The sequence below is a fragment of the Melopsittacus undulatus genome, chromosome 4 (assembly GCF_012275295.1).
Source record: "Melopsittacus undulatus isolate bMelUnd1 chromosome 4, bMelUnd1.mat.Z, whole genome shotgun sequence".
Lineage (NCBI taxonomy): Eukaryota > Metazoa > Chordata > Aves > Psittaciformes > Psittaculidae > Melopsittacus > Melopsittacus undulatus.
In genome coordinates, this window is record NC_047530.1 from 35,237,890 (window position 1) to 35,260,637 (window position 22,748).

The 22,748-nt window shown below is 44.6% G+C and overlaps 3 protein-coding genes across 4 annotated transcripts; 2 read left to right on the plus strand and 1 right to left on the minus strand.

Annotated features, from left to right (window-relative positions):
• The first annotated feature begins 460 nt into the window (after window positions 1–460).
• On the plus strand, window positions 461–4,537 carry NOXRED1 (NADP dependent oxidoreductase domain containing 1). The gene is given in 9 exon segments (XM_034061306.1): window positions 461–475; window positions 776–806; window positions 1,897–2,037; window positions 2,040–2,079; window positions 2,398–2,524; window positions 3,374–3,560; window positions 3,563–3,617; window positions 4,243–4,313; window positions 4,419–4,537. Coding segments are annotated over 9 exon segments (786 nt in total).
• A 398-nt stretch (window positions 4,538–4,935) lies between these two features.
• Window positions 4,936–8,897, minus strand: SAMD15 (sterile alpha motif domain containing 15). Its single transcript, XM_031048715.2, has 3 exons — window positions 8,624–8,897; window positions 8,388–8,486; window positions 4,936–6,015 (listed from the first exon to the last, which is right to left on the minus strand). Exons 1-3 carry the CDS (start codon window positions 8,732–8,734, stop codon window positions 5,749–5,751), a joined length of 477 nt encoding a protein of 158 aa, XP_030904575.1. The 5' UTR covers window positions 8,735–8,897; the 3' UTR covers window positions 4,936–5,748.
• Window positions 8,898–9,096: 199 nt separating this feature from the next.
• On the plus strand, window positions 9,097–22,110 carry TMED8 (transmembrane p24 trafficking protein family member 8). Of its 2 annotated transcripts, none has more exons than XM_034062241.1 (6): window positions 9,097–9,187; window positions 10,466–10,544; window positions 13,276–13,405; window positions 14,306–14,447; window positions 14,674–14,973; window positions 16,085–22,110. In XM_034062241.1, exons 1-6 carry the CDS (start codon window positions 9,097–9,099, stop codon window positions 16,300–16,302), a joined length of 960 nt encoding a protein of 319 aa, XP_033918132.1. In that variant the 3' UTR covers window positions 16,303–22,110. The 2 variants fall into 2 exon arrangements, with proteins under 2 accessions (XP_033918132.1, XP_033918133.1); XM_034062242.1 differs by lacking the exon at window positions 16,085–22,110 and adding an exon at window positions 15,723–15,875.
• The last annotated feature ends 638 nt before the right edge of the window (window positions 22,111–22,748 follow it).

Below are 22,748 nucleotides of genomic sequence, written 5' to 3' on the forward strand. Positions count from 1 at the left end.
GACTGTGTCTATTTGGGTTTTCAGTATCTCCACAGTTGGAGACAACTTGGCTTCTCTGGGCAACCTCTTCCTGAATTTTAACCACCCTCACAGTAAAAGATGTTTTCTTGTCTTCAGCTGGACTGTCACATTTCACTTTGTGCTTACTGCCTCTTGTCATCATTTGGCACCCATGAAAAGAGTCTGGGCCCTTACTTCCCTCTCATCCAGGTATTATACACATTGAAAAGTTCCTCTGGCCCTTCTCCAGGTTGAACAGTCCGAGCTCTCAGCCTCTCCTCATGCAAAAGATGCTCCAGCCCATTAGTCATCTTTAGTCATCAGCCCTTTGCTGAACTCTCCAGTATGTCCATGTCTCTTGTACTGAGGAGCCCAGAGCTGGCCATAGCATGCTGGAGTTAAGAGGGGAAGAATCAGTGTTTTTAACCTGCTGGCACCATTCATCCTAAGGCAACCCAGGATGCTGTTGGCTAGGGTAAGGTTTGCTGCCAGCTCTCCCACATGTCCCAGGCCCAGACACTGCTTGGTTGTAGGAGTTGGAATGGTGATTAGAATGGGATTTGTCAGGGAGCAATGGGAGAAACTGAACGTATCCTTGGAGGAATCTGATGAAGCCATAAAATAAGCCTTCACATCTGTGTTCTCTAAGCATGGGTCCTGGATGCCCCTGTTGTGATTTGAACAATGACACAGATGTGTAGGGAGATGTATCTGTTCAGCAGCAGGGTTGCTGTGATCTGGCTATACTTACTGATACCCTAATCTCGGTCTGCAGTTGCAGGATACAGTGTGCCCTGAGAGCATAGGTAAGTGCTCCCCAGCCTGGACCTGCAAATGGGGCTGCATTTACATGGACTTTTACCTGTACTTTTTTCATGGCAATTCAGGTAAAACTCACTAAATAATGCTTTTCTGCTAAAAATATTGAAGGTATGGAAACTCACCCTTTTTTTTTTTAAGTTGGGAAGCAGAGGATGCTATTATACAAAAGATTGTTATTTGCTTGGAAACATACTGTGTGCCAAATACTAATTTAGTTGCTTGCTTTTTTTTACCAATCCTATACCAGTGTGTTGGGGACATCAACCCTGTTCTTTGGATGCTGGCTAGTTTAATGCCCATTTTAGTTTAGTCCCACCCATTTTTGTGGCTCTTCAAAATTCTCCTTGTCATTTGACATGAGCCTGGTCAGTGACTGAGACTCCAGGATGCTAAGTATTCACCCAACAGAGAAAGCATCTCCCTAAATGAATGGCAGTACTGAAACAGAGTTGGCCCTCTACTTGTTTCATGGGTGCAGGGTCAGTTGTACCAGGCAAAGCTGCTTGCTAGGCCCCGAATACCTGGCCAGGAGAGATCAGCCTGCATCATTACAGCAACTGTTTGCATGTGAACTGTCAACTGCCCCATAAACTCACATAAAACAAGACAAGTGGGGAGAACAGTTCTTCAGGGAGATGCATGAAATAATAAAATCCTCTTTCTAATCATCTCAGGGCAGAGAGGAAGGAGGGGTTATTAAATGGCTTTTTATAGATTTTTGACTGCTAGCCAGATCCTGAGGCTTGGCTGTTTCAGCCAAAGGCTTTATGTCAGCCTGTGTGAACCAGGGCCAGGCAGCTGAGCTCTCTGCATGTTCATTACTGGCAGAGGGGCTGCCTGCTCCATGTCATTCTGCTGCTGCCTTAGCCATGTAGGAACAGTGATGGGGAGCAGTCAAAGTCCCTCTGAGCTGCTTTGGGAGGGTAGCCAGTGATCCCAACCTAGGGGTGGTAGTTTGTGTTTTACCTGCATGTGCAGAGCACAGGTAACCATGGTGTGGTGCCTGGAGGTGCTGATCAGTGACCCATGCTGGTTCTGTGGGCTCTTGGGTCCCTTTCTCCTTGCTTATTACAGCAGACCTGCAGAAGCAGGGCCTTGCATACTTTTAAACAATCAGTGCTCAGCTGATAGCCTGGGCAGATGTTGTGTTCCTCTGTTGCCTCCTGGCACATGTGCTGTCCATCTGCTCTGTCATTCAGCCTGCCATCCAGAACCCAGTGTTGTGTACAGCCTTATCACTGCCATCCCTCTCCTCAGGTAAAACAGACCATGACATTGCAAAGCCTGGATGTGCTGCCATCATTTGGGACCCAATGGGGTGCAGCTCTTTCTACCCCTCATGATTTTATTGTGAAATGTCATTGCAGACCTTGTTGGTCTGCACTGGTTAGTCCCTTCTCCAAGTCCCCAGCTGCTGGAATCATGGGAACACTTTAGGGATTCAGCTTTCTGTTTGTCTAGAAGTTGTAGGCTTTGTGGGTATATACGTAAAAACATGATCAAAAGCAGTCTCCAGGAGCATTACCTCTCTTCCCTGGTATGCTCGTTTCAGCTGCCTTTGCAACCCTCTGGAGAGCTGGAGCACCTCCTTTGCTACAGTGCCATTGTAAGGCTGCAGCACCAGTGCCCCTGGCCAGGATCCTATCCATCCATGAGTGGGGGGGGTGAAGGGAACAGGGTGTACTGCTGTGTGGGCAACATGGTAAAAGCCCTTTTTGCCTTAACTTAATAGCAGTTCTTTTGAGGAGGTGCACTCAGTGGTTCCCCTGTCTGTGGGATTCAAAGCTGGGTCTGGGCTGATGATAATTTCGTTAGTCAGGAGGGCAGTGTGGGAAGAAAACCCTCCTAGAGGAATCCTGCCATCATACAGCTAAAGCTGGAGTGGATATAGTGTGCGTGGAAGGGGGTACTGTGTACAAGAAATGAATCGGCAAAATGAGGTAGTATGTGTCATCTTCACCAGTTTCTCTGATCAGCACCCCAGGGGTCACTCTTTCTTTCAGGAGCACTGCTTTTCATGTACCTGCCACCAGTTGCTAAAGAGCTGCCATTTCCAATTGTGAAACAATAGTAACTCTGAGAATAAAAGGGGAGCAGGAGCTGAGGTATGCTTTCTGAGCAAGAACATGGTCCAAAGTCTCTTTTTCTCTTCCTTCAGGACCAAATTCTATTTCCATGAACGTGCTGTTCCTATTGCTGGGTTACCTCTGACCATCAGTATTTCATTGTACACTTCTGCATGCACATCTAATTCTTGTGTAGCTGAATGCTCTTAAAGCAGTTACAGTGCACATCATGCCATAATGGCTGAGTTGCTTAAGACTTTATATGTAGCCTGTAAATGTTTCCTATTAACTCAATGAGAATGAGCTAAAGGAAATATAAGCTGTCCTACTTGTTACTATTAATTTCAGCATCCCTCATCTTAAATGATCCTAAACCAGAGGTTTCAAATTAACCAGCTCTGATTGACTGATTGCCAGTGCAATTCTTCTCATGAGTGGGAGACGAGAATATCCCTTCACACTTGTGTGCACAGTGGTAATTGACATTTGATTTTGTTTGTCCTGCAGGGAAAGTAGGAGTCAATGCTGAATGGCTGGGGATGGTTTTCTCTGCAGCCCTGAAGAGCAGCTCGTGCCAGAGCCTGCCTCACCAGAAGGCACTGAAATTACACAATGACCTCCATTTCCCTTAACGCTACCCCATCTGTGCAGAGCACAAAACTTCCTGCCCACAGTTGTGTGCAAAAGTTTCATCAGCAAAGTTTTTGCCTCTTCAGTGACTGAAGAGGAGTAAGTAAAGGGTTGAATGCTGAGGTACTACTTGTCCAGGCTTCCTCTTTGCTCTGAAACTTGCTTCCTCTCACAGCTGAAGCACTGATTGTTGAGTTGAAAGACACTGAACTGTTTGTTGCCCTGCATATGTGCCAGGGAAGATTGCCTTAGGTGATGTATGAGCAGTAAAGGACCTGGTCCATGAGCCCGAGTTATTTTGTCCTTAGTTCCTGTTTGACTGCTTTGCTGTCTGAAGCCAGTGATCAGGGCTGGGGCATTGAATGCAGAAAAAAAATCCTGTGGGAATATGTAGAGAAGGCAGTGCTTACAGGTAAGTTCTTACGGTACTTCATGGTCTGGACTGTTGAGGATGTTCACAACTCTTGAGGGAAAGGATTCCTGCTTCTGCAGGGTTGTTCTAGAGCCATTAAGCTCAGTTTTGCTCTGCATGGCACAGTAATGCCTCAAACAATTATCCAAGTATCCAAGTATCCAATTATCAAGTATCCAAGTCTGATTGTTTCTCAAAGACCCCAGAAAAAGACTTGTAGTCAGGCACTAAATAAAACCATTTACCATTAATTAGCAAGCTGCTTCAGACTGCTATTGCACATAAGCACATCCACTTGTTTTCTCTTCCCAGAGCCTTTCCCTGGTTTGACCTGATAGCTGCACAACTGAGAGAGTCTCCCTTTAGCCAGCTGCTGGAAATGAGTAAGTTCATCCAGAGCCATCTTGCTCTACTGTACCAGGCAGCCTTTAGAGACTGGCCTACAAAGCAAGGTGGACCTGTAAACACAAAGACATCTCTTCCTTCAGCTGCAGCGGAGCTTGGTGTGATATTGGATGAGAGGACCTCATTCTCCATAGCTGCTTCTGACATCTTCTCAGAAAGTCCAGAGGAAACAACTATTATTCTAAACCCCCATAAACTCTAATGAAGCCTATATCAGAAAGCTTTGCTGCGATCTCATCCCAGCCTCCTCCCAGGACTGAGGGATGCGAGAACCAGCACTGTTCATGCATAGTGTCTCCAGCCAAATACCCAATGTACACATTAGCTTCTACAAGTTTCACCCTTCAGGCTGCTCAGCAGACTTGCTCCTCTCTAACTGCCCGAGTCTTGCCTTATTTTTGTCTGAATTTGCTTATTACCTAGTCATCTTGGCCTACAAACTGCTTCCGTTTCACTGGGTTTCTGTTGCAGTTTCACTAGAAAACTGAAATACAAAACCAAATTACAGTTACTCTGTAGTGGCTGCAGAATAAGGGTGCAAAGAACAAAACAGGAGTGGGGCTAGTCTCTTTTTTTTAATTTATTTTTCCATGGGGGATCTTGAGGCAGCTGTTGATGCCAGACAATAATAATGATGTAGTCTTTCTGTTGAGACAGGCTTTCATCAGCACTTATTCATACTTCCTTGCTGGTGATAATGCGCTCCACCACCACAGACTGAATGATATTTCCTTCAAGAAAAAAAGGTAACTAGATATTCTGTACAAATCCACCCAGGACAAAGCATTTTTTATTCCCTAAATCCACTAGTTCAGCTTACGGTATTCTCTTATACTTCTTGCCATCATCTATCATGTATTTCATTACAGTTTGCTATGATAAACCAGTGCCTGGTTTTGCCTCAGGAAATAATTTCTGCAGTGAGGCCAGGGATTAGTTACTTATGTTGTAAATAAGCCCCTCACTTAATTACAGTCGTTGACAGCAGCTGTCACCACACCTGTATATCAGTTATTGTGTGTGTCATTTGTCTTAACATCTGGGCTTTAGAGAGAGCCCAGTCGGCAGACACTAAAGCCTGGGAGCTGCCAGAAAGTTGCTATTCATCACTGGTAACTGAAATAAGTCTGATTTTTTTTTGTCTTTTTAATCAACTCTGAAGCAGAATTGAAAGACAGACAGTGGTACGGTCTGGTTTACAGACTCTGCTTCATTTAGTTCCTGGAAGCAAACAAAAGATTGCAGAAAAGAGCCAATATAGGGATGTTCTTGCTGTCATCAAAATGCTAAGAGCTGCAATTGCCTTTTCTATGATCAGGAGAAGGTAGAACTGTATTTCCTTGGACAAAATTCCAGGTAATTATGGTGTATTCTGCTGGGCTTCTTACAAGGGTGCAAGTGCAGTGCGAGTCTCTAATCCTGCCTCTGGGTGCCTTGTGATGCAGGGAGGGTATCTGTTTCTACCCCAGTCTGGGCTTTTTGCAAAGTAGGAACTGTAGTATAGGGCTCTAGTCCTGCTTCTTTGATAAACTGTGAAAACGTGAGGGCATCTGCTTTCTTTCCTGACGAAGACTTTCGCTCCAAAAAGAGACCCATGTTGTCTCTGTATGGGAGGGCAATGGATCTGCTGAAGGCAGGCTCCTCAGTCCCTAGCAGCTCTCGTACATGTCGTGAAATCTCCTGAAATACAAGACAAAATACCAGAAATCCTCATTTCACAGGACAACAGCTAATACCATTCATCCTGTGTCAGAGCAGCAAGAAAAAGAATGAAATTTCTGATTTTTGGAACAATTTCACACTTGAAGTTGCAACTCAAAAGGGATCTGAACCCATGAGCCCTGAGTGACATTGTAAAGAAAAGCAGATTTCTCCAGATTTACTGTGGGGAATGGCATTGCAGCTGGTCTCTTCATGGTACATATAGCTCTGCTTTCCTCTTTGCACTTGCAGAACAAACAAGTTATGGGTGAATGAGCCGGAGTCTATTCTGCATAACACAAAACCACTGCTGTTTGCTAAGTTATACTGTCAACAACAGAGTCTACGCAGAAGAACTGTAAAAACTAATTAAGCCAGTAAGCCATACTGCTCAGTAAGAAAATGATGGGTGACAGAGCTGCCTGAGCCAGCTGGACCTGGAACTGTCAGTGAACAGAACCCTGCCATCATTTTTGAAGTCACTTCTGTGAATGCAACCTTCAACCGAAGCCTTGAAATACAATTTACAAGTTCTTACTGATCTTTCCCAGCTTTTGCTCAAAACTTTTTCCCACCTTTGGCATGACTCTGAAGAGCAGTACCCTACTTCGTGTGACACCAGTTGAATACTGGATCAGTATCTTCAGTGGTCTTGATATTTACAGTACCAGTATAGTGGAATTAAAACCAGTGGCAACTTCACTTGTCCATACTGCACAGCCTCCACATAATTCACTGTGCAGCTCTCTGCCAAACTGCCATTTCCCCTAATTGCAAAAATTTTCTATCTCACTGAGCTGATGCTATCACATTCATTTCTATAGTAACTATCTTAGTTTCAACTGGGTATAGACTTTCGTTGATATTTCTTGTTGGCTTACGTGCTCAGGGTTATGGCCTTAACTTTGCACCTGCTCTAGTACACACTTCTGGAAAGACCCACAGGACCACAACCTACTCAAAGCTCTGCACACTTGGATTCTACCAAACTTCTCTAAAACACAAATAACTAGCAGGAAAGGTCAAGAACATCCAAGTTCTGCTGAAGTCTGTAAGATGTTCCCAATTCACTTGCAAGTTTTGGAAAACATTACAGAGAGTCTCATTCCCAAGCTTTCTCCAGTATCTTAGCCCTGTGGAATTACAGCTTCTACAGGAGGAAGAATGGGTTACAAATTATATCCCTAACCCATAGCTTAGTGTTTCTCTGCCATTAGTTTACCACCATGCATAATCCCTGTATCCCAAATAGAGGCTGAAGCTTTCAAAGCCTATAAACTTTTTGCTACCTTTACTGAGTACAAATGACTAAAAAGGCTGTCTCTGCTTGTACTAGAAATGCTCCCAAAAGGCTCCTGTCTGAAAAAATAAGGATTATAAATTTGATGCCTTCTGCTCTAACCAACACTAGGCAAGGGTTTTGGTGGCATATTTTGTTTCAAACAATTGATTGTGCAGCCAGACAGAACCATGGGGAAATAGCTTTTTGGTGCTCTAGAATAAAACTAACAGTGTTCATACTATAGTCATTGGAGCATAAACATTTTTCTCTCTTCCTGGTTATTTGAACTTCTGCCTTGTGTCCTCTTGTGCTGGGGAAAGCAACTTTAAACTATGATGTGAAAAAAAGGCTTTGGATCTGTAAAAGCAGGCCTGAGTCCCTCTGTGGTTTCCAGTAGGGACAGGAAGGAGGGTACTGAAATTTAAGTCAACTTTCTTATTTTCTGAACTTTCAGGAAGCTGTAGCCCCAAACTTCAGCCTACCAGTTAGCTTAACTATGAGCGTTTGTTAAACAAAAGATGTAGGTTTGAAAGGAAAATGACAATTACATGTTTATAAAAAAAGAGACAGATGCTGTTTGTGTTCAGCAAAGTGTAAAACAAGGAAGTAATAACATGTTGCCCTTCTGCTGCCTCAGGTTGGTGGCTCAATTGTTGCAGGTTAAATCTGACTAGATTTTTGAAAGTTCTATGAGTAAGTGGAAAATTACTGAATAAAAAAGTTAATTCTGAGGGATATCCAAGCAAGGCACATGCATCTGGCTATGCAACTTCAAGGGGCAAGATGAGCAACATGGGCTTAACGAAAGGCCAAGCACTTTTGATGTACTTTAGGTGTCCCAGAGAGGAAGCTTGCAATCTCCAGCCAGCTAAGGGTTTATATCTCAAAAGACTCAAAGGATACAAGTGTTTAGGTGAACGAATTTGGTTGTCCAGCTTCAGGCTCCCTCTCTGAATAAGCCATCTGCCTCGGTGGACAGGCAGTGGCCTAGGGGCTTGCAAGCATAAAGGGTCAGAGCTGGGCTCCGAGGGGTTGAGGAGGGGGCTCCGGGACCCGTGGCCGCCCGCACCTTTATGTGGCTGAAGTCCTTGACTCCTATGGCAGGGAGGTTGGAGCAGTTCACGAGGATGAGTCGGCGGCCGCTGATGCCGTTGGCCCTGAAGCATTCCTGAGCGAGAAAGCGGAAGGGAAGGCGGGTGGGCCCGGATCGCCCGCGGCCACTGCCGGCCCTCCGTCAACGCTCACACACGCTCACGTTCACACGGAGTTCGGGCAGGAGCTTCCCGCCCGGGCCGGACCCCGCACCTCGTACTGGGGGAAGCCGAGCTTCCCCACCCACTGGGCCACTTCCTCGGCGCTCCAGGCGAGGAAGGGGCAGGGGGGCTCCGGCCCAGCAGTCCCCAGTCTCTGCTCCATCAGAGCTGTCCCCAGGCCGCCACGGTAAAGCGTCCTTCCGGGGCCCTGTTCCCATGGCAACCGCAACTTCCTGGAGGCAACCCCTTGCTCCCTCCCGACCCCCCTCACGCCGTCAGCTCCGTCACGCTGGCTCTGCGGAACTAGGTTTTGATTGGTTGCGCTGTTGAGGGGGGAGGCTGAGGAGCGAGCACCGAGGCACCACCGACCGTCAGCTCATGTGCGCCCACTCGGCTTCTGTCGGCTTCTCCTGCTCGGGTGTTTCCGCCGCCGGTCGCAGCTCCTCGGCTCCACTCGGCTCTTTCCGCCGAGGCCGGCTGTCGCCTTCGGCCCCGCGCGCGCCGGCCGCCCTCTCAGCCCTGCCCATGTCGGACGTGCTGGCGGCCGCCGCCGGCTCCCGCTTCGAGCCGCTGGCTGCCGGGGCGCCGGACGGACCCGCGGCACAGGGCCCCTCAGGTACGGGCTCGGTAGTGGAGGGAGCAGCCGGGCTGGCCGCGGGGAGGAGCGGGAGCGGCTTCCCGCTTGCGCGCTGCCCTGTCTGGGGCGAGCGCTTGCAGCCCGGCCGGGGTCCCTGAGGAGGAGCGTCCCCCTCCCCGGCGGCGGGGTGGGCTGGGCTGAGCTGCCCGAGGGGGCGCCGGGCAGTGCCTGTGGGGCTGCGAGCCCGGGGATACTTATTTTAGCCAAGGAGAACGCCGTGAGTTTCCGTGATGGGTTTCCTCCTTCCTCCCGGAGAAGCCGTATTTCCACGGTGGCAGTTTGCTCCGGTGAAAACAGAGTACCTCTGGCAAAGAGCAGCATCCGGAGTCAGTCCTTGGCTAGCGTTTGCTGTGCCGAGTGGGTTGGCTGCTGTGGTGCCTTCTGCGGCTGGTACCCGCGCTTGCGGGGACCCCGGCCCTGCTGTGAACGGGGTGCTGGGCTCTCCTGCTGCTCCAGCGCCCGAAACTACAGCAGCAGTTCCCGGTGTTTCTTCCCGGCAGTGGAACGAGCGAGAGGTGATGGAGGTTTATTAGGGAGAGGATGCTTTCCATTGTGAAAGAGGCCCCATCTGGCCGGGAGCCGGATGGTTTCTGCTGGGGGCTTGGTGCTGTGGGCTGGAGGTGCCTCCGAGCTCCAGATTGACTCTTCCAAACGGCCAGCGGCTCTAAGACATGTCATCAGAGAGCTGCAAAAGCTGGAACTTGTCCGTGCCCAGTTCGCTGCCTTAACACGACCATACAGTGGGGCAGTGGAGTGTGTACCGCAGTTGCATGGGGACAGAGCTTTCCCAGAGATCAGGAGACTCAGGGGAGACCTAGAGTCATTTTTATAGACAGTCCTTTCAGCAGTGACCTAGGAATTTCCATCCGTCATTGCCCTGTGGGAACCACGGCATGATTTTTTTCTAGGGCTTTATCAGCGTGGTTTTATATGATGAAATCTGGCCTTGTTCTGTCCTTCTAAAGTGAGGATTGGAGGTTCCTGAGCAAACCCTGCTTCCAAGAGTGGTTCTGCATGAAAAACATGCATGTTTTTTTTTTTTGTTCTTCCTTTCTTGGGGTTGAGGCAATTAAAAATCTTTGTTCTACAAGGTGGTAGATATAGCTCAACATGAAAAACTGGTTGGCACAGCTCTTCATTCCACAGCCGTGTGACCTTGTCAATATTTGACTGCTGGCTGTGATTTTGTCATCCTATCTGTGTATTCTCAAGACCAAAATTTGTTTCACCTTCTCTCCGTATATTGTTTATTGTTAGAAAATGAAGACTTAGCCCAAAAGACAGAGCCTACAAATCAGCTGATTGATTCTTTGGAGTCCAGTACTTTGCAGAGCAGGTAGGAAGATCTTCTTGTGTATTGTGGCCCACATGCATGGCAGTCTGCTTCACCTGTGTGACCTCCTCCATGTGGCCATTGATTTTGTGTTGGTGAAGGAAGGGACTGGAGGTTAAATTATCTGCTTTGGGACAGCGTGTACCAGAATCAGTATAGAAGAAGCTGTTCTGGCAGGCTTAAGATTGTTTTAAAACTTATGAAATAATGTTTAATAAATGGCTCAGCTGTTCAAATCACAGAATCAGTCAGCTTAGAAGAAGCCCTGCAAGCTTTTGTAGTCCATTTTAAGAGCTAATAAGCTTTCAGCAGGAAATTTTCTCTATTTTGAAGGATTCCTTAATAATTAAGCATTTGCACTGTCTATAATTCTGGTGGGAGCTCAGCAAGACAACACCTTTTACTGTTTTCTTGTCAATGTTTTGGGTTTTTTTTTCTTCACTCTGTTTTCTGTGTCACATCTTCATTAATGCTGCAGATCAGCCCTGTTATCAGATGTTTGGCTTGTTGCTATGCATTTTGCTTGTAGTGTTTGTGACTGAGCAATTGCATTGGTTACAAGCACTAATACTATATGCAGTGGAGTTTCATTTGCCATCATACATTTGTTGCACAGGATACAATTTCAGAAATTATTTAATTGAATCACACAGTACATAAACCACAACCACAATGAAAAAGAGGGGGAAGAAAAAATCCAGAACAACTCCCCCACCACCATCAAACCCCCCTTCTTGCTAAAATAGCAGTTTGATGCCATGTCGGTTTGGTGTTAATGACATCTTCATGAGCCTTCTTGACTCCAAACGTGTTTTTCCATCTCTTATTATGTCCTTGAGTTTTCTTCAAAGGGATTAATACAGACTGTGAGTGACATGGCCACAGTAGATACTGGATACTTGTAGATGTACCTGATAAATTTGTCTAACTTAATCCCCATTGAAAAGAATGGGGGTTGTCCTGAAGTGTGAGTTGTTTGAAAAGAAATCAGCTGAACCCTGTCTTTGTAATCTGCTTATAAAACTTGTATAGCTCTTGCTTATCTTTCAGTGAATGTCTTGGGCTTCAGTGGTGTCTGGAAGAAAAAATTCCCAAACTGTTAGCTCCTATGTTGATGGAGAGCCTTCTGATCAGACATGTGCCCCTGTTGGTAGCAAGTGACCAAATAGCCCTTCTAGGTGTGATCACGCAACTGCTAAGCTAAAAAGCAAATGGGTTGGAAAACAATGGCATAGAAGTAAAAATTTTTCCTGGACTCAGAGAGAAGTTGTTAGAGATCACTGTGAGACTTGTTCCTTTAAAAAACTGTCCCTTACAAGTGTCCCTTCTTATATTGTTCATCTGCTACCATTTTGTGTATCCTGGTATTCAGCTCATTTGAATTGTTCTTGCAGACCTTCTGGTCTATCATGCCATTCCCAGGAAGGTTTACCATACTGTTCAGAGAATTTAAGTAAGAAATGGCTTTATTTCTGGATCAAATCTCTATCCCCATAAGAGTAAAGATTTGGAAACAAAAGCCACATTCGGCCTGTACTAGCCTTCTCTAAGGATACAGGAAAGAATATGTCTGAGTTGAGCTGTGTATGGGATTTTTCTGGGGTTTTTTGTTTTGTTTTGGGTTTGGGTTTTTTGTTGTTTTTTTTGGGTTTTTTTTTTTTTTTTTTTTTTTTTTAGCTATTCCACACTATACCGGGGCCTAATCCCTTGCTAATGAGAATTTCTCATTCCTGAAAGGAGACACTTGAGGAAATGCACATATTTTCTTTTAGTAGTGTTCTCGTGTTTCTGATCCTTTAGTCCAAGGCAGTTGACATTGGCTTTATAGTGCTGTGAGAAGGCTTTGCTTTTTGAAAGGACAACTGTTTCTATTCTTACTAAAGACTAGGTTGCTTCTCATGGAAGTTTCACACTGAGAGTTATGTTAGAAGAGACTCTTCTGACTTCCATCTGAGTTCAGCTGGGATGATAATTCTTCCCAGCTAAAGACAATATGCAGCATTCTTTAATGTAATTTAGAAGAAAACCCTCAGCAGAGAATGAATTTCAAAAATGTTTGCTTTCTTGCTCATTCTCTTCCTGCTACACACCTTTCTTTTTGTTTTAACATGCCCATTTTTTTGTGTCACTGTGCAGTACTTGGACCTCTTTGCTATTACTGTGCTGCTGCTCTATGTCTCATGGCTTGCTTGTCTGCGCAGCATATTCGAATATGGCAGAGAGACACCTGGGTGTTCCCTGTATCCCTGGAGATTGGTAACAGAAAGACATGATAGGCCACTAAAATGGAAGGCTTTTTCAGGATGGATGTCAAAACTGTTCTGAATCTTCACTGATCCAGTTGACCTCTGATAGAGTATGCAGATACCATGTAGTAACTAGCGTAAACAAAGTTGTCTCTTCTTGAGCAGCAAGTTGCTACTGTTTTCTGTACTTGATACAGTGTTGGTGAGCTGGCATGCTGTGTGGTGAGTGCAGGGAACTACTGCTGTCTAAAGGATGGTAAATACAAAGTATCTCACTGAAGTTGCTCCCTCTGGTTCACATGGAAGATAGCCACCTAGAGATGAGAGCAGAGCTGGGGTACAAAGGATTCTCTGTGCAGATAGCAGGTGCTCAACACAGAAGCTTGTTCCCTTCAGTCCATTTAAATTTAAGTTCTACGGCAGAGTGATTCCTCTGCTGGCTGTGTCCTTTGTGCAAGTGCTGAATTGTAGCGCTCTTCATCTGAAAGGTCACAGACTGGGTCGCAGGTGAATGCAGGCACGACAGAGGATTCCAAGGAACGAGCCGGCACTTTGGAGGACCGGGAAGTGTCTGAACTAGAAGAGAAGCTGCCTGATGAAATCCAGTCCCTCAAAAAGGTAGGTGTGTGTTTCTTATATCTGAAAGCAAGGACAGAGGTGAAGCAATAGTACTTCCACTCTACTGCTATCTTATGGCTATGGGATTGAGGCTTTGAAGGTGGTGTTAAGACAAAAGTAGTATTGTAACACAGATTCAGTCTGACTTGCAAAATCCCTCTTGTGTCTTTGGCTAGTCTTCATTTCCTTGAAGTTTCAGCTTGCTAAGGCTTCAAGGTGATTATCTTTTTTTGCCTCTTGTTTGGGGCTTCTGGGAATTCCCTTCTTGCAGATTTGTGGAAGAAGGAGCTGAAAGTGACTGCTGTCTTTTGTTTTGTTTGGTGAGCAGCCAATTTGTTTGTGTTACAGATACAGCTGGGAAAACCCACACAAGTAGCACCCAGCTCAGGAGCTGTGAGCTTGAATATATGAGGAAAGAGGGCTGGCCCTAGTCAACCAGATTCACTTTTAACTAGTATGCAGCAAAGGACAGCTTGATTGTAGCTGTAGTATGGATGCACATAGAGCTGAAAGGCTTTCCCTAGAGAAATTGTGTCTTAAGAAATTTTTCCAAGTGTTGTAATCTGCAAAGCTGTTGCTTTGTTGAGAGGTGACAATTAACTCTGAGGCAGATGCAAAAAAGTGCCTGGCCAGGGTCTCACAGGGAGGCCTAGGGGTGTGTAATTTGTGAGACTAACACAACATTTGACTTCAAAGTTCATGGCTTTGATGCTGTGGGGAAAAAAAGGCAGAGAGGTGTCTTGGAGCTAGATAGTTCTTTTTTACCTAATAGAAGTTTCTGCAGGGTCTAACTTGGCTTCAGAAAGATGCCTAAAGTACTAATATGCCATTTTAAATCCAGCTAGGGACTTTCTTACCATGATGGTCTTTGTGACTGGGTTTCTTATGTGCTTTGTGCAGGAAGCTGTTTTTCGAATGACCAATTACCATGTACCTCAAGGAGCAGGAGATATAGTCATGATTCAGTCAGATCACACTGGTGCTGTGGATATCCTTTCAGCTGAGCTGGAGACTGCAGGTCTCCTTGGTGAACAGAGGAAAGGTGAGTCCTGCCTAGAGAAGAAGATCAGAGGCTATCCTTGAGACACTGCTAATTTCTGATGGAAATCTGGGCTCTTGGATAGTGAGTTTGAAAGCTTCATGTCCAGGGTTTCTGGGGGCAGGGTCTAGAGTGCAAAAGCCTTATTGGAAATAGCTTCAGTGTTTTCAGGTAAGAGTTTGTCAGTAGTGAAAAGTCAGGTGAGCCCACAATCTTTTCCATGTCTCAGCTCAGCCTCCCCCTCTGGCTCCACCCACCATGTGGACCACTGAGAAGACGAAGGAATTCAAAGCCAAGGTGGGAAGGGAGAAGAATGGCCGGATGGTGGTGAAGCGAGGCGAGGTGGTGACAGTCCGTGTGCCAACCCATCCTCATGGGAAATGCATTTGCTGGGAGTTTGCTACAGATGACTACGACATTGGTTTTGGAGTCTACTTTGACTGGACCACGGTTACTAGCACTGCCATTACCGTTCAGGTCAGCGAATCCAGTGATGAGGAGGATGAAGAAGAGGAGGAGGAAAACGAAGGTTAGTGTAGAGCTTATAAGGGTTAATTTGTGGTGCTTGTTGATATGCTGCTGAGACTGTCAGATGTTGTAATTTCCATCTACTTTATTTACTCAGCTCATTTGTTATCTCTGCAGCCTTTTGTGGTTTTGGTTAGGCTGCGATGAGAAAGCACTTAGCCCTTCCTGCTTCAGTGTATGTCAGTGGCTGTTCTTTCCTGAGAACATTCTTAAAATTGAACACATTGAAAAATAAGATCAGAATTCACTTGTTCACCTTGTAGCTGATAAAAAGAGCAGGGTCTCAAATTTGAACTTGGCCAGTTTTTTTAACCTCTCAGGCTGAGAAATTTCTGGTGGTGAGTAGAGGCAAAAAGGTTTTGTTTCAGGGCTTTTTGGATGGTTGTTTTGTTATTGGGGTGTTTTTTGGTTTTGTTCATGGTTGTTTTGTTCTGGTTTTTTGTTTGGTTGTTTTTTGTTGTGTGGTTGTTTGTTCTCCCCCCACCCGCCATCAGTAGCTCCCACTGACTACATTTTAGAGGATTGCTGTCTGTGTCTTTGTACTTGTGAAACACACAGTGATGTTGCCTGTTCCGTGGCTTCAGTGTATGTGTGACCAGAGTAGCGAGGGAGTTGGTGTCTGAAATTAATTTTGCAGGTTTTCCAATAAGGGCTAAATTTCTGTTTGAGGAATCCTCTTGGAAAAGTGACTGAAGACATAAACACAGTGAGGTTATAGCTAAGAGCTTTCCTACCTTTCTTTTGCTTCAGGCCTGTATCACTGGTTCATACTGTGCATATAAAGTAAGGTGTCTAAAAGGTAAGTCCAGGGAGAGGAGACCAGGCTGGCAGGCAAGTGGATACTGTCCCATCTATATTCCAAAGGGCACTGGTTCTTGGCATGTTCTTTGTCATGGTAAGGAAAGCTGGACTTTGTGGGTATTACTTGCAGAAAGGTCAGAGCAAACACTGTGGGTAATGCTGTCACAGTTATCCAGACATATACTTGCATGCCTCTGCTGCATTCTTGTCTTGATCTTTTTCTGGACAACCCTAGTAGCTTAAGTGGCTCTGGCTTGCTTACTTGTCTCCTTTCTCCCATTCTACTAACTTATCTCCTCTCTCCCATTTAGGACTCGCCCCTGTTGGGGATGTGGAAAGAGGCTCCAAAAGTTATCTGCGGAACCGCTATGGAGAGATCATGCCAGTATATCGGAGGAACAGCCATCGGGAGGTGCAGGCAGGCAGCCATGAGTACCCAGGCGAGGGCATCTACCTGCTGAAATTTGATAACTCATACTCTCTCCTCCGCAATAAGACTCTGTTCTTTCATGTCTATTACACTAGCTGAACTAAAGGGAAGGGCAGGGACGGCAGGCAGGTAATGGTGAATGTAGCAGGCTGCCACCCAACCCTGGTACTGCCTGATGGGCACTGCTGTGTGATGGAACCAAGGCACAATTCTGCCAGCTCTTCTTCAGACACTAAATGGTTTCTCCCCATACCCTCCCCTTCTGTCCCAGTGGAGAAAGGTAGCTGTGTCTGCCTGGTTGTCCACAGGCAGCTGCTCTTTCTGTAAAACTTTGGGAGATCTGCTCTGTGCAGGCATCGGGCTGGGCCTTCATGTCATAGCTGGTAAATGCCCAGCGGCCAAGTTAAGGTGGTCGTAGTTTCGATCTGTTGTGCTGGTACAAACTGAAGTGAAAATATTTTTGATCTGTTACTATTTTGTGAGTAACTTTTCCAACTTTCCTGCTGTATCTGCATCACTAGAGGGTAGCTGTCAGTCTCAGTGAGCCAAAAGCATAGCTGGCTTGTCACCTAGCCACCCAGATGTTATCACCTACCACCACTGCATGTCACCAGCACCTAGTGCTTCCTTCACTCGTGCGGGTGGGGGCGCAGCTGGCCAGCGGAAGCCGCTGCCGCAGTGGCTTGGCTATGCTACAGCAGGCAGTCCCGAACACCAGGCGCAGCATGTGTTCGAGGAGGGGTGGGAGAGAGGGTGCACACCTACAAGTCAATAAGAAGGTTTCCCTACAGATTAAGAATTGGATATTACATCTGTTGATTGTAGGGGTATGTGGATGGTTAAAACTTCGGTGACTGCCAGAAGTTTTTCTGTAATCCAGATGTCAAGGAGAAGAAATTACAGCTGTGCTGAGTAAATATGAGAAGGTTGGAGTTCAGCCAAAAAATAGGAAGTATTTCACAGTAGCAGCATGTTGGTTCACTGGTATTGCTGCCAGCTGGATAATAACATATCTAGCAAGGAAAAAAGGCTCCCCAGAGAAGTGTAGCTTGTCTGCTGCTATTGCTGTTGCAAAGGTATTGTTAGAGAAGAACATCTCTGCTCAGAAACTTGAAAGATATAGGATTTAAACAATCCTTTCTGTGTACCAGAATCAGCAAGGCCATTGCTAACCCTGATTATGTGGTAAAGGGTGGAGTTCCTTTGCCATGTTTTTGTGGCTGGTGGTGGCACTGGTGATCACCTTCTGCTCAAATACTGGCAGAGTTGAACAAGGATTAAGTTAATCCTTCAGAGATGAATTTTAAATCATGTTTATCTGTAACTTGTTTATTTTAATACTTTTAAATTGAAATAATTCTCTTTTCTAAGAATACTGCTGTATTTACATTTTTGATACCTCTGCAGAGACACAAAATAGCTGTTTGCATGGTAATTCCAGTAGAACTCTGAGTTTTAAATCCTCCAGGTAAAGCACCCTTACTTGTTCCTTCTGTTGAGAGGAATGATGGACAAATTGATTTTGGGTAGTTAAAGCCAAAGACTTCACTCTCATAGGAGGGATGAATATTTCTTATTAAGGATATATTGTAATGCTGTGCAATTTGCTCGATATTCAAGCTCTTCTTTTAACTATCTCTGCTTACTTATTCCCTGCCATGGAGCAATTTAGTAGGTCAAAATGGTAAGAGAGATTAGTCAGTCTACAGTAGGGCAGCCTGAGCTGGGAACAGGAGGAGTGGAAATGCAAAGAGCACAGTGGTTTTCTGGGTGAGCAGGCAGGGAGCAGGGTTGGTCAGTGTAAAGAGCAGAGTTGTTGCTGCTTTGGACTCTGAAAAAGCAAGTGCACCTTGGTGAAGGGGGACTGCAAAGCTGTCTTATTCAAGTGGGGCAACCACAGGGCAACCTTGCAGGGAGACAGAACAGTATCAGTATACAGAGCTTGGTATCTGTTAGAGTAAGATGCTCTTTCATTTAGCAGCTTGGGGAGGACTATTCCTGCCTTTAGCACTCCTGGGGGACATGAAGGACCAGCCTGTGGCCTTTGTACAGCACTTGGATCAGGCCTGAGCAATGTGGGTAAGGTGCTGTCTTTTTTTTTTATAGTCCTTGTCTATCAAGTTCCTAGACACTAAACAGGATAAGATAGGAAAGACCCTTCTGTCTGACCACACTGTCAGCACTGCCCCACTCAACAACTGCTTTGTTGAGCAGTCCTTTGCTGGGAGTTCTACAGAACCCTGCGTGCACTGCAGGTTAGTGTATGATGCACTGTCTGGCACCTACTCCACTTTATAATTAGGATTTATTTACAATGAAGTCAGTTATGGATACTCAGTTGCACAGCTTATTGCAGGCTAGTGGGTTATCTCCACTAAAAAACTGTTTCCCTTACAGCATGGCCTTCCTGTTGCTAGCTTGCAGCTACTTCCCCCTCCTGTCTGTGTGTTGCTCACATTAAGGTTTGAAGTACATTTTGTCATGTTGTAAGAAGTATGGTCTGCCTCACAAACCAATTTTGATCCCTCACTGGCACATAAATAGAATGTGCTAGTTTTCAAGCCATTGGTGGTTTTAGTCTAGATGAGTTGCACTGCAGATGGCAGTCCTATTGCTCAGTTCTAGCTTTCTGAAGTGTGGACCAACCTATACGGCAGCTCAGGTCACTTGTTAAGAACTGTGCCCATCTCCTTGTTTCACTGACTTAAGACCACTTAAGCATTGAATATGGTTTGTCATCCCAACCAGCATGTACCTGGACTGCAAATGCAGTGTGTCCATAGGTAGGCCTGCTGCAGTGGAACCAAAAGCATTTGGTGTGTTGCTCACACCAGAAACTAAAGTTTCCTAGAAGTATCTGCTCTTATGAACACAAGGTAGTTTTAGGCACAGAGTATTTCATCTGCAGGAAACAGAAGCTTCACAGTTGTGCAGGATAATTCCTCTTTTTGCTTATGCTTTCTTAATTTCCACATTATATGAGTATGTTGTTTCTCAGGTATTCAGATAGCATTCATTATGCAAGTGACAACTTCTCTTTGGAAGGGCTTATAGTCTTCATTAATTTCTAATAAATCCAATAGCTTGTCCATGTAGCTAGTGATTAATAGCAGCCATTCCCATTCAAAATCAAACCCATAGTTGGTTCAGACAAGTAACCTTATTTTTCATGCCTTCTTTTTTGGCTTGGTGGATCTCCTGGATTTGTATCCAACCCTGCTATCTGGCTGAAGGAGTGATGGGAACCCTTCTTTTCACAGGCTTTTGAAACTAGACTTTGGGTCTAGAAAGAAAAATTAATTGAAAAAGGAGTTGTAATTCAGCAAGGAAAATTAATCCTTGAGAAGGGAAAATTCCTTCCTTGTTTCTGTGGAAGGAAGATGTCAGATAGGTTTTTAAAAAGCGTTTCTTCTCCCTGTGTATTGTTGAAAAATTAAAAAAGTTAAATCAAGGAAGAAGCTTCTTTGCATTTTGGCTTTGCTTTTGTGAAAGCACAAAATTGTTTTCTGTTTTGTTTTGAATATAATTTAGATCAAGAAATACGATCTATGTGTTCAGCCAGAGATATGCCAGTCATGTAGTGCAGGACTTGCATAAAAATTAGTTTGTATAATTCTTCATTTATAACAATGGGTACAATCTGTTGGGCATTTTTTTATGCCAACGGTCATTGTTGTTGCTTTTGTGTGATCTTTGGGGGTTTTTGGTTTTGGTGTTTTGTTTTGTTTTTTTTTTCTTTAGGTGTAATGTAGCAGCAGGAGTTTAAAATGGATGTGTTTTACTGAGGACAGTGAAAAATCACTTAAATCAGGGACCACTTGTACCTATTTAATTTACTCTTTGGAGGCCTGTAATATACACTCTTGTGAAAGGATACTGGTATCAGATTGATTATTGGTAATGAGCCACTTACATGAACAGGTAAGGTGAAAATGCATAAGAGAGAGAGAGCTTAGCAGTCTGACTTCAGGAGCTAAGAAGAAAGTGAAGTTTCTATGCAACTGAGTGTAAAGACAGCAAAACACCTTTCTTTTTTTGCTCTACCCTGTGCACTCATCTCTTTGTAACCATGTGTGCATGTAACCTTCAACTGTAGCCTGCAGTGGGTCAGTTATGGTGGTGCTGGACCTAGTGATGTGTGTTAGAGATGAACCTTGTTAAATGCCTAGTTGCTGAAAGACTTACTGATTCATGTGGGGAATTAGGGTAGAGAATTAATCCCTAAATGAGTTCACTTTTATCCCCACTGCTTATACGCTTCCTTCTTGTTTCATTATCCCTACTAAAGCCACTCTACAGAGGATTTCTCACAAGGTGCCTTAGGAACAAGGAGCGTGTCTGAAATAAGAGCCATAGATATCATTAGTCCAAGGGATTTCTTCTCGTTTTTTTGCCCATTTGTGTAGAAGGGAGACACTTCCTAAAATCAGGCAAGGAGAGCCCTATAGGCTGTTCCTGGAGATTTAAGCTCTTCATTAGACTGTCTTGTTGCTGTAAGTTGAGTCATAAAATGGTGTTTGAGTTTCTTGGTGCCATAAGATCTTTGCCTTTAAAAATCACATGCTGTTGTCATGTACCAAGGAACACCAGAGGTCTTCTTTTGATATAGTGGTGGTAAACCTGAGGCCCAGAGGAACACTAGAGCATTCCTTGTGGTCATTCATTATTTTCTCTATAAAGAGTGTCTGATTTCAGCACTGAGTGGTGTGTGCTTATGGGTATTGAGGCTGGATAAGAGACCAGAGCAGAAAAGGGGTCTTTTTTTGGTCTACAAGTGTGAAGGGAAAGACTGTTTCTCCTTTCCTTATGTCTGGGAAGATATTGGATGTGACAATGTCATGTATATGACTGAGAATATCTTGATGGGTAGAATGAAAAACTGAGAACTGATCATGATTGGCTAATTAATTAGACTAAAAGAAGCCAGGAGTTTAGCAGGAGTCAAAATGCTAAGTCATTTATCTGAATAAATTAATTTGATGTAACTTAATAAAGCTTTAGAAGGTACATAAATCTGCAGAGTTCAAATACATCTTGCCAGGAGAATTTTCTTTGGGGTTATTCCACATTTGCCTCCAAAGAGTCTTTGGCAACTTATTCTGAAACACTGGTGCTGTTGAAGCTAAAGACACATCAGGCTGGGTGGACAGTGGGTCTGATTCCCCTTGGCTTTTCTGTGTTCCATTCTGGATTTTACATGGTGCCTTCTCAGAAGCATCATACAAGAAATGTATCAGGCAAGGAGAGAGCAAGAATTTTGTGAGCCATTAATGAGGCTATTTGGTTTAAGCCCATCTGGACTGGTGAGTTAAGTTCCTTGGGCAAGAAGCTGGATGCCAACCATAAAGCTGAGGGCTAAGGAGGCTTTCCCAAATAATGACCTCACAGTTTAGGAGCCGTGTTTGGAAATTATAAATAGCTGGAAATGGTTTCCTGGCAGCCTTCAGGATGCTCTGGTGACTGTCTGCTCTCCTCAGAGGGAAGCAGCGTGCTCTCAACTCACTGCTCCAAGTTGCTTGCATAGATCTGTGAATGGGGAGTATCTTGTAAAGCTCATCATACCTTTTTCAGACCTACATTCTTGTGAACTGTGATGGTTGTCAGCGCTTACCTATGTGATGTGAACGTTTTTGATGTCCTGTGATTTCAAAATTGAGATCTCAGCACCAACCATTTGCTCTTCATGTTCTCCCAAGATAGGAGTTTTAAATGGAGGAGAGGCTATTTCAACAAAATTTGGCACTGAACCTCTTGCTGAAGGGCACAGATGAAGGCTACATTTGTAGCATGCTTGCTTCTTTCTAAGCTTGGTTTGTACTGTTTATATTTGATGTGTTGTGGCTGATTTGTAAAAGTATATTGGAACTTATTCCCTTTAAATAAACTTTTCACTATGCAACCAAGAAATTTGTCTTCTCTTTAAAGCAAGTGTGTGTCTTGATATGAAAAACCCAACAAACCACAAATAAAATTAAACCTAGTTTTATCAGTGAAGAGACAGCACATACTCAAAATGTACTTTGCAGTGTACCAGAGGTATGGCTGTTGACAGATAGGAAAATGTTCTGTTGTCAGCTGGTTATGATGGTTCCAGACAATTCTTCCAATTCTCCAATGCTTGAAAGTATACTGAATGCCTGAAGAACTGGACAGGAACATGCAAGTAGCCAAGTTCATGTAATAGACACAGATACTTTGAATGCTTTACCCTCCAGTGCTTCATATTGGTACTTGTCATCACCATTTGCAGAGATCCCCTATAGCTAGTTCTTCCATTACAACATCTTTTAATCTGAAGGATTAATAACATGTCTTTAGTTACCAAGTACTGATTAAATTATCTACAGAAAGGTGTTTGCTCTTCATAGCTGCTTGCCCATCAACTTTATCTTACTATTGTGAGACCTCACTTGGAGTATTGTGTGCAGTTCTTGTGCCCTCAATATAAAAAGGACATGGAACTGTTGGAACAAGTCCAGAGGAGGCCACGAGGACAATCAGGGGACTGGAGCACCTCCCGTATGAAGACAGGCTGAGAAAGTTGG